Here is a 10,976-nt window from a genome sequence, read left to right as displayed (position 1 = left end):
CGTTTGGTATCGGCATTTTGTGAGTGGAACTTTTTCATTGCCCGTGAGTGTATTAGGGTCTGTGAACAAAAAGCTGTTACAAAAGATTGTCTTGCTCACCGATTAAGCAGGGGACACTCTCTATCAACAATGAACGAACGAGAATTAGTGCCAATTTCGTGGATCATAACCAGTTTGGGATTGGTTCCTCAATTTTACGTCATCTCCATATTAAATTCTTGACAGGTATGTCAAAAGTCAACCAATAATTCCTGGTTATGCTCTAACCCACTATGGAGAAATTGGCACTTGTAGCGCTGCTAACTACAGCTCTATCTCGTTTTATTTAGCATGCGATTGCGTTATAATTTTTGTTCGGTCGATTAAGAGAGCGACCCTGTAGGATAAGTATTCACGACTAGACCTCGCATTGTCACACATCGTACTACTGAAGATGAGGAAGGCCGACAGAGTCCTGTGCTCCTAAGAAAGTCCTATACCTACCAGTAGACGATAACGGTCGAATGATCTTCAGCAAAACAGCATACATTTTTTATTTATAAAAAATATAATAACAAATAACCTAACTTATTCAATATTAGTTAGTTTTCCATCAATAACAATCTTAAAATTTGTAAATAAAAAAACTGCTTAACACGAGACAAACAGAACAATAATTCCCTCATCATACCTACCTAGTCTCATTTAGCACACAGAGCCTTTTGTATTTGATGCAAGCTTTTCCCTTTCGTCTCTGGCATCCAAACAACGCACATGACAGCACTGACGAGGTTGATGGCACTAAATATAAAGAACATGGTGTGCATTCCAAGAGCCTGCGAGATGGGGGTGAATAGAATGGTCTGAAGGAAGCACTGGAACCAGCCCATTGTCACGTAGAAACCGACGAATTTGGCGCGGACCTGGAAATAACAAATGACAACATTTTTATTCTCGTATATTAGGTACTACTGATAGGTAGAGGTAATAGAAAAACGTGGGCGCATTGCTTGCATGGGTTGAGCCTATTTCGGGCTTAGAACAAATATCTGTGCCAGGATATCAGGGTTTTGTATCTAATTAGTAAATTTTTACGTCCCTTTTATATTTCATTTAGTAGAGTTAAGATAGATGAAGGGGAAAAGGCGAAATAAGGTGAGGAATACGATAATAATAAAATAATGCACGTGTATCATATCTTTTGTAAACATAAAACTTTACCATCATAAATTAAATGATAGTAACTTGTCACGGAATTATTTATGGATTCGCAAAAATAAATATAGTTTCAGAATATACATTGATATCATAAATAAATTTAATACATCTGTTTAAATAAGAAGAAAGGGTGATTGACTGACAGCTCAAACATTAATGCAAGTTTATTTTATGTCGAAAAATTCAATCACAAATAACTTATAATAATTGGTACTATACTAGCCACGGCTACGGCCAATCCTAGTCCAGCTCAAATGTCGTTGGACTTACCTGATAGTTAAATATTTCCGTCATGACAGTGTACGGAACTGGCAGTACACCGGCTCCGTAAGCGAATACGCCCAAAGTGATAGCAATAATTGGAAACCACTGATAGACCACATATCCCTGATCTTGCAACATCAGTATTGTGCCAAGACCCGCCATTGGTAGACCAACCATCGTCAAACAGGTTATTAGAAGAGGCTGAAACAGCAACAAACAAAATATTTTTTGACAAAGTTTGTGGAATCATTTAATGAACAACATTTCAAAAAACTAACTGCTATAAATCGAAAACAATTTCGAGATTTTGCTCTAAAGGCCACCAAAAAAAATGTTTTTGCATTTTTTGGATGTATCATTTTTGAGAAAATCATATAATAGTAAAAAAGTGCTGATGACGTCATGCATCAGGTGCGATTCATTTTGATGATCAAAGCCTGTAGATTTAAAAAAAAAGTAACTGTCACTTTCATTTTTGATTGACGTTGACGTTATATCGTGACGTTATTGTTTATTTGGGTCATTTTCATAAATTCTTTTCTGACACTTTCTGACTATTTTTTTATTTATCATATAAAATAGTTAGTACGTATTAAGAGATGACCTCTATTTAATATGTCCCAGAGCATGCCACCACCTACACAGCTGAAAAAATGCTTCGTAACCAACAAATGGGTCATTTTCAAATGACATTGATATTTCTGATGATACAAAGTACTTATACTTTGTATCATCAGAAATATCAATGTCATTTGAAAATGACCCATTTGTTGGTTGGCATGTAAACAAAGTTTAAATTTCACTTGTCAGTGTCATTTATGTTTTTTTTTGAGACTAAGGCAAAAGACAAAAATAAAAATTGAGCCTAATATGTGACGTCACTTCCGGTTTTAAAATAATAAACTTTAAAGTTAAAAATGATATGCAAAAATTAATGTATGTTCAAAATAAAAAAATACCGGTCCTCTAATTTTTTATAAACTTTCCTAATAGCTAATAATAATATAGGGTAGAGAAAATGAAATGTTGTCCATTATATCACAGTAATGTTAACAAAGAAGGATGAAAGCGCCTGCTGTAAGCCCCAGACTCCTTGGAGGAATTGAAAGAGTGAAGTAGAAGAATATGATAATGATAACCGAATCGTCTTCGATAATCATATGGAACCTTATACCGGTGGCAAGCAAAATGCTAATCCGGCGTGTAAATTTTCAGAAACTTTATAAATGTGTCAATGTCTCGAAAACTATTCACTTTTTACATAGGTTATGTTGCGATATTCTGGTCACTCCTATCAACATTCCAAGGCATGATGTTGACTTTTGGGACACCCTGTGTTTAAAAACTGTTCAGCATACGTTAGAAGATATTGTTGTATAGAATAAATCTCACCTTACGTCCAAATTTCTCTATAGTCACCGTTGATACCAAGGCACCTAGGATACTGACAGTTGGAATGGACAAAGCTTGCAGCTCCGGATTCATAGTCACCCCAGAATTTTCGATAATCACTGAAGCGTACGCAAAAATTGCAAACGTTCCACCACAGTCTAATACAGATATCATGAATAGACCGAGAAAAAAGGCGCGGCGCGTGGCTTTGTCTTTAACTGAAAGCAGAAAAATATAATCGAATAAAATATCAAACCGAACCTTATAATAATAATTTTAACACATTGTTATTTTTGGAAAGCTTGGATTCTTGCTTAGTTTTAAAGCATCCAGCCTAGAATTTTCAAAGTCAAATAACATTACTCACATGCTGTTTTTATTGTCATTTTAGGCATCTTATCACGTTGTTGTTGTGCTGTGGTCATTTCATCAATTGCATTTTGGACAGGTTTGCTTTCTGCATCAAGACCTGTTAAATACGCTATTGTGTTTTTAGCTTCCTGAAAATATAATCAAGTTAAAATAATAACATTAAAGTTATCAATAACATTTGTAAATTGTATAGGATTTCAAGGTAAAAAGTTACCTCAATCTTTCCAATTTTTACCAAATGTGGTGGAGATTCTGGTACTTTCAATAGGAACAGCAAATTTAAAAGTGGTATAGCCAATCCAATGTATAAAACTGTGTAGTAGTCCAAATAAGCACCCAAAGCATACATGAACAGTATCCCGATACTTTGAAGTAACATTCCAACGCTGCTCATTGCTCCTCTTATAGAGTCTGAGCTGATCTCCTTAGTATAAGTTGGACATATTGTGAAAACGCCGGATCCAGAGGCACCCACACATGCTTGTGAAATGATAAGGCATACGGAGTTTGCGGATGTTAGCTTTATTATCCATGCTAGCTGTGAAATGAAATATGATTAATCAAAATAAAATATAAAGGATAATGTCAGAGAATAAACCGCTAATCGGACTAGCTAATCCTTTCACCATTGTGTGCATTGTAGTGTTTGTCACCGACTTGAAAAAACATCGAATTCAATTAATAGCATAAGACAGTCATGTCGACATTGTTAGAGCTTAAAAGTAAGACAAGAGTTTTGCGGTTCTGAAACTGCCTATAAATTGAAATTTTACGATACTTACAGCTTGTAAAGAAGCGATGATGATAATGCACAATTTCCTGCCATATCTATCAGCTATGAAACTATATCCCATGCAGAAAAAGACAGCAGAGAAACATATGGCACTAGCTATGAGTGATATTTCCAGATCTGATAACGGATAACCCGCTGGACTGTCAGGTCCTTGAAGTAGGGTTATGTTAGGTGATATCCACCCGGCTTGCACACCACTTGTGAATATTGTTGTGTTTGCTGTGAATAAAAATTGAAATTATAATCATTTCAGTATTTGTCGTAAAATTTACAGTAATTTGTTGATGGTTAAGATCCATCACAGTTACAGAGCTATAGTCAAAATTTTATGATGTAATTGGCATTTCTAAAATTTGATTGAATTTAAAAATCATAAAATAATATAAAAATTGACATAGATTAGTACCATGAATTATTTATTATTTTTATAGGTAAATATCACAATGCTAGGCTATACATCTACCAAATCTATCTCACTAAAGTAACGAAAATTATAGTAATAAACCAAATAAAGGCATTAGGTACATTACCAATTAATCCCATAATCCACTGTTTACTTTTATTGTCCTTAACATTTTCACTGTTTTTATTAGGAACACCATCACTCTTTTTAGTCATTTTGTCTATAATAATTATGAAAATAAGAAACAAGACTAATTCCCAGATGCCGTATGCACGCTACTGAATGTAATGATACGATACGTTAACTAAATAATGATTAAATTAAAATACATTCTCACCATGACGAAATGATAAAGCAATGGGTGAAATCATAATTATCTTGTCTCTCTATGTTAAGTTTAGTGAAGCGTAGCGTACTAGCTTACTAGCTTACTTACTTATACTAGCTTGCTATCCTAGATTGTAAATCTAACCATCCCATTAGAATTCATTGTGAAATGGTCAATATTATTATTATTAATGCTTTAGAATACGCCACCGATGGCTACTGAAGGAGTGTTTGAGAATTGACCCACTGTGCTTGAAAATGCATGAATCTTTGTGCCGTGCTATGAAGTCGGTTAAAAAGCGGAAATACCTAAATGATAGTAACAATTAATCGTTCTTGACAAACGGTACCTATATGGTAAGTATGTAGCAAAAAAATAAATAAAGATGGTTAAAATACGCATAACTTTTGAACGGTTGAACCGATTTTGGTGAAACATGGTTTAAAACACTCGGAGTAACATTTATGATGTACAACTCTTTCTTATATACAAAATGAAAATCGGTTCAGAAGATTGAGAGCTACGCTACCACAGACAGATACACAGATATACAGACAAATACGTAAAACTTATTTAAATAGCCATCTTTTCCGACTAGGGTTAGAAAAACAGAGCATCACAAAAATAATCGTTTATTTTGTATCAGTAAAATTATTATATCACAGCTTAATTTTAAATTATAATAATTGAGATTAATGATTCAATAAAACATACTATTGTTATCTTGCACACAACTCATCTTGTATCTTTTCTAAGCTTTTCCCTTTAGTCTCAGGCAGCCAGATCGCACAACAGACGGCGCTTATAATATTGACTGCACTGAACAGAAAAAATATGACATGCATTCCAAGGGCTTGAGAAATTGGTGTGAATATAATCGTCTGTAGGAAGCAGAGAAACCAGCCGTATGTAACGTAGAAGCCAAATACCATGGCACGAACCTGCAAACAAAATTTTCAGTAATGCATTATGTGCAAAGGGAAATACTGCCATGAACTACCTCGATGATGTTGTTAGAAAACAATCGAAGAATCATCGCCGAAACTCATAAAATATTTGTGTAAAAATTTATTATAAAAGAGTTGATATTGATATTCAACGATGAGCATACGATGATTTATACCGAATCAAGTCTTATGAAATATGAATGAAAGAGGTAGTTGAAAGCTAGGTAATGTGAACAAGAGAGGTTTCAATTCTAAATCATTCAGGTTGCGTTCAAAATATTAATCGTTAATTATGGGTTTCAATTTCGGTAAAATTCAATAAGATAATAAGATAGTGAATATACAAACAGTCGTATGGTAAAGGTAAATCTTAACTTACTTCAAAGTTGAAGATTTCCATCAGTATTATGTATGGTATAGGCAAAACTCCGGCACCGTAAGCAAACACGGTAATTATAACACACAATACTGGAATCCATTGGGCAATCTCAAACCCATATGTGGGCAATATTAGGAGTATGCCGAGTATTGTCATTGGTAACCCGTTGATAATAAGACTTGATATAAGCAACGGCTGAAAAAACATAATTATCTAAGAGAACGTGACAGTTGAATTCAATAATAATAGAATAATTGATGCCGACATTAGCTTACAATTCCTTTATGCGTGAGTAACACAACGATTCACCTATAGATGGATTACTGGCAGATACTTTCAAATACGGATACTTAAATATTGAATTCCTTAACACCAAAAGTGACATTGATATCGATTCTGAAGCGATCACAAACTATTTTGTGTTTTCAACGAATAATGTAAACAAGCTGTTGGCCGTGGTTAATTTAAATTTGCCTTCTGAATTGCTCCCATTGAGAAGTAAAGTGAATATTACCTTCCGTCCATATTTCTCAACAGTGACGGTAGACACCAAAGACCCTATAATCATTATCGCTGGAAGCGACAGCGCTTGCAGCTCTGGTCTAACTGTGACTCCAGAGTTCTTGATGATAACAGATGCGTATATGGATATGACGAAGTTGCCTCCAAAGTCAAGCAAGGATACCACAAATAGACCAATGTAAAACGCTCGTCTTGTGGCTTTGTCTGCAACTGTAAAACAGATATGTATATTAAAAACTATAGGTGACTTTGTAAGAAGTTAACCGTAGTTTCACCGTTGCATCACCTGAATGTGAATGTAAAAATATTATGAAAATGTGACACTCGACTACAATGTTTTTTTACAGATTCATCTAGCAGCAGTACTACATCACCATTATCAGCCCGTATCTGCCCACTGCTGGGTATAAGCCTCTTCCCTATCACGCCACCTCTTCCGGTCCTGTGCGAGTCTAGTCCAGTGTCTACCGGCCACCTTAACAATGTCATCAGACCATCGGGCCGGCGGTCTGCCTATTCCTCGTTTGCCAGTTCTTGGCCACCACTCTGTGACTGCCCCAGTCCACCTGCCGTCGTCCCTCCTAACCAAGTGTCCTGCCCATCTCCACTTTAATCTTGTGATTCGGCTACCCACGTCATCCACACGAGTTTTACGTCGAATTTCGACATTGGGCACACGATCCACAAGAGAGATGCCGAGCATGGCGCGCTCCATAGCCCTTTGTGCGACTTTTATTTTGTGCATGTTGGCTTTAGTGAGCGTCCATGTTTCGGCTCCGTAAGTGAGGATAGGCAGAACACACTGATTGAACACCTTAGTCTTCAGGCATTGAGGGATTTGGGACTTAAGGACGTCTTCAAGTTTACTGAAGGCAGCCCATCCCAGCTGAATTCGTCTAGCGATCTCCTTTACCTGAGAACTTTGTCCAAAGGATAAACTATGTCCAAGATAGACGTACTCATCCACTGCCTCGATGTGGCAGTTACCTACAATTATGTTAGGCTGCACGTTTGCAGGAAGATTGGTCATGATCTTAGTCTTGGACATGTTCATCCTTAGTCCAACCTTCAGGGATGCTTCGTGCAGTAAAATGCAGGAAAATATTTAAATTTCAGGACTTACATGCTCTTTTCAATGATATTTTTGGTAGAGTATCAAAGTACTCCTGCGCCTTAGTAAGGCATTCCACTGACGCGTTAACGCTTTTACTATCTGGTTCAAGGCCAACTAACGATGCAATGGTTGTTCTAGCTTCCTGCAAAAAGTATTTGTTACTTACTCGTTACAAAGCTGAGGATATATCTTTTTTTTTGTCATTTAAATGCAACATCTATTCAGTACAGTAATGAAGAAATCACCCTACACCTATACAGTAATTCTGTTAAAATGTAGAAAAATACATTAGGTTTGTCTGGCTGGTTCATTTAAATTCGCTTTGCTTGCTATGGACAGAGTTTTTATGTGGCCCTTCTTTAGATTCTAAAGAATCGGATCTTTGAGGAAAATCTTCAAGTTATCTATATTATTAATCTACTCGTGGTAACGCCAGTCAATCGATCATGTCTAGTGAGAACCTTCAACTGCTAAAGTAAACGAGTTCTCGAGTTATGCTCAGTATTTTCGTATGATAATGTACACTTAGTACTCAACTACTCACATCTATTTTCCCTCTCTTCACCAGATACGGAGGAGTTTCGGGTATTTTCAGCAACAGGAGCACATTGACTACAGGTATCCACGTTACCAGCCACAACACCGTATGGTACTCCAAGTGAGGTGCTATCCCAAACATGATGAGGGCGCCAACACTTTGCAGCACTATTCCAGCACTAGCCATTGATCCTCGTATTGAGTCCGAACTGATTTCTTTGATGTATAGAGGAGCACAGGTGTAGACTCCAGCTGATGCTATGCCAACGAAGACCTGTGACACTATCAGGTACACTGGTTTGGCTGATATGAGCTTGATAATCCATCCTATCTGGAAAAGAAAGCGATTATTGCAATTGGTTGAAAACTAAAAAGTCTAAAAAGTCCTCTGAGCAGGATCATCATTTGATCGAGCGGTGGTAGCTCAGTCGGGTGAGCGCCCGCTTGTCAATCAAGAGATGCGGGTTCGAATCCCGGCGCTGACATGTACCAATGAGTTCTTTTAACTTAAGTACAATGTATACCATCGCTCTTACGGTGAAGGAAAACATCGTGAGGAAACCTGCATATCTAGATCTAGCTCATCTAGATATGTGAACCCACCAACCCGCAGTGGACCAGCGTGGTGGGAAATGGTTCAAGCTTAGGAAGGCAGTTTAGACCTTGGAGATATGCACAAAGGTTCCATTCGAGAGAGCCAGGTGCAGGTACTTACACCCCCACAGAGAATAGAATAGAATAGAATAGGATCATCATTTTCAAATTCAATTTATTTATTTTTGAATTGTTTAACACAGGTCTATATCTTTAATAAATAAATATAATACATATGTGGGACATCTCACAAACGGTAATTTGACCCCAAGCTAGGCAGATCCTGTAATATGAGCAGCTGATATATCTAAACAGATACATAAATTCACATAATCTGTAAAAATCTCACCGCCTGCGTAACAGCCACAAGTACAAGGCTCATTCTTCTTCCATATCTGTCACATACAACGCTGAAACCCAAACAAAAGAAAACAGCAACGATAGTCACTGTCCCAGCTATCCACGATATTTCATAATCCGATAACGGGTACCCAGATGGACTATTAGGACCTTGGAGAACCTGTATGCTTGGTGACATCCAACCTGTTTGCATTCCGTATGTGAATATAGTAATGTCGGCTGCAATGATAAGATAATACATTAATATTAGTCCAATATTGTGATGCTGTTTTGTTGACATTACCTCATGTATTTGTTAACCGGTATTCAGGTAATGTTTCAAGGTGTCCTTGAGATTATTTTATTTTGATATGATTTAATGTGGCTAAATATTTTTTGTTGGATGACTCGTTTGTTTTTGATTGACTTGAGTAAGTCACGAGTCGACATCAACGATACTACTTGAATTTGACATAATATGTAGTATAGGTACGATAGTCCAGATCTAGTGTTCCGTTCTTACGTGACTACGTCTTTAGGGATTACAGTCGTGAGCATATTATTTATGTATGTATGATGTATGTATGCTTGTATATTATTATCCAATTCACCCTTTGATTCATATTTTACAAAAATATTATACCTATCAATGAAAAACATAACTTGCCAACTAATCCTGTGAGCCATTGTTTCGACTTATTTTCCGTTACGCATTCACATGTTTTGGGTGTACCGTCACTTGTTTTCACAACTTTTCCGTCATCATCAGTCATTTCACTTGGAACACGGTTAATTTTAATTCAATTATTTTCAGATCTGGTTAAATTTTATTTAGATATTGTCAGGACAATATTCTCGTCTCGCGTCGTGAATTGGTCTGTTACAAGCAGTTGTGTTTGCATAAGGTTTTATATAATTTTATCACGGATTTTGCCCACCTGTGCGGTGATTGAACTGTAAACATAGTCGTATAGTGTTTAATATCGGATAAAACATAATGTATTATGAAATTTATGAGTGTGCCTGCAGTTGTAAAGGACTATGTTTGTACGGTGTTTCATAGTTTTCCTGTTCGTAAAGTGTTTATTTATGTTTTCGATTTTTATTAATGTAGATTATGTATTATGATTTGAGATATTTTGGCAACAAATAAACAAACAACCAGTGATCTACATATTTCTACAGGATGAGTCTTTAATAAATGCACATCCGAAATACGGTCACAAAGCTCTGCATTCTGAACCAGTGACCTTAAAATATCACAAAAGATATTAAATGCTTTCCCATACAATAAATATATTGTACTACACTTTGTGGCCTGCTTTAGGATGTGCATCTACGAAAGACCTGTATATCAGACATGGTCTTATTCAAAAGGATATTCTATCCTTTAAAGGGTTTTTATCTAGGATGAATATTAATCAGTTTTTTCGGATAGGTTTCTAAGACATCTTTTAAACATCTTGTTTCTAAAAAAATCACCTAAGATGAAAAAGTTTGATCACTACAAAATATTTCTGGCACGCATATCACTAGTATATATAATTAAAAAAACCGACTTCAAAAAAACCACTAAAAAGTAAGAAATAATTTAAGGTTTACACAAATTCTACTCGTATGTGACAGTACAAATATACCTAAGCAGGAACTGGTGCCATATTTCTTCAGATTACTTTGTCACCGCACCATCAAAAAAGAACAGTTCCTGCTTAGGTATATTTGTACTGTCACATACGAGTACAATTTGTAATATATAATAATAATATATATATATATAATAATATAATAATAATAT

The 10,976-nt window shown here is 36.0% G+C and overlaps 2 protein-coding genes across 3 annotated transcripts; both read right to left on the bottom strand.

The window, feature by feature from the left end:
- Positions 1 to 517: 517 nt before the first annotated feature.
- LOC119692074 (facilitated trehalose transporter Tret1) lies at positions 518 to 4,721 on the bottom strand. Its single transcript, XM_038111314.2, has 7 exons — positions 4,549 to 4,721; positions 4,008 to 4,237; positions 3,440 to 3,763; positions 3,221 to 3,353; positions 2,854 to 3,071; positions 1,468 to 1,662; positions 518 to 902 (listed from the first exon to the last, which is right to left on the bottom strand). The coding sequence occupies exons 1-7, from the start codon at positions 4,634 to 4,636 to the stop codon at positions 681 to 683; spliced, it is 1,410 nt and encodes a 469-aa protein (XP_037967242.2). The 5' UTR covers positions 4,637 to 4,721; the 3' UTR covers positions 518 to 680.
- Positions 4,722 to 5,365: 644 nt separating this feature from the next.
- Positions 5,366 to 10,088, bottom strand: LOC105397106 (facilitated trehalose transporter Tret1). Of its 2 annotated transcripts, none has more exons than XM_048631365.1 (7): positions 9,825 to 10,088; positions 9,192 to 9,421; positions 8,256 to 8,579; positions 7,721 to 7,853; positions 6,590 to 6,807; positions 6,076 to 6,270; positions 5,366 to 5,690 (listed from the first exon to the last, which is right to left on the bottom strand). In XM_048631365.1, the coding sequence occupies exons 1-7, from the start codon at positions 9,952 to 9,954 to the stop codon at positions 5,469 to 5,471; spliced, it is 1,452 nt and encodes a 483-aa protein (XP_048487322.1). In that variant the 5' UTR covers positions 9,955 to 10,088; the 3' UTR covers positions 5,366 to 5,468. The 2 variants fall into 2 exon arrangements, with proteins under 2 accessions (XP_048487322.1, XP_037967243.2); XM_038111315.2 differs by having other exon boundaries at positions 9,849 to 10,086.
- Positions 10,089 to 10,976: the final 888 nt, after the last annotated feature.

The sequence above is a fragment of the Plutella xylostella genome, chromosome 28 (genome assembly GCF_932276165.1).
Source record: "Plutella xylostella chromosome 28, ilPluXylo3.1, whole genome shotgun sequence".
Taxonomy (NCBI): domain Eukaryota; kingdom Metazoa; phylum Arthropoda; class Insecta; order Lepidoptera; family Plutellidae; genus Plutella; species Plutella xylostella.
Note: the sequence above shows the minus strand (reverse complement) of the source record. Positions and strands in the feature narration are given on the sequence as shown.

Bases quoted from the DNA above. Each gene is read 5' to 3' on its own strand.
- LOC105397106 (XM_048631365.1), bottom strand. From the start codon at position 9,954: ATGACTGATGATGACGGAAAAGTTGTGAAAACAAGTGACGGTACACCC. The intron at 8,580-9,191 runs GTGAGATTTTTA...TTTCTTTTCCAG, and splicing joins TTGTGGCTGTTACGCAGGCG to ATAGGATGGATTATCAAGCT. The intron at 5,691-6,075 runs GTAAGTTAAGAT...TTTTGTTTGCAG, and splicing joins TGGAAATCTTCAACTTTGAA to GTTCGTGCCATGGTATTTGG.
- LOC119692074 (XM_038111314.2), bottom strand. From the start codon at position 4,636: ATGACTAAAAAGAGTGATGGTGTTCCTAATAAAAACAGTGAAAATGTT. The intron at 3,072-3,220 runs GTGAGTAATGTT...TTCTGCTTTCAG, and splicing joins AATGACAATAAAAACAGCAT to TTAAAGACAAAGCCACGCGC. The intron at 903-1,467 runs GTAAGTCCAACG...TGTTATTTCCAG, and splicing joins CGGAAATATTTAACTATCAG to GTCCGCGCCAAATTCGTCGG.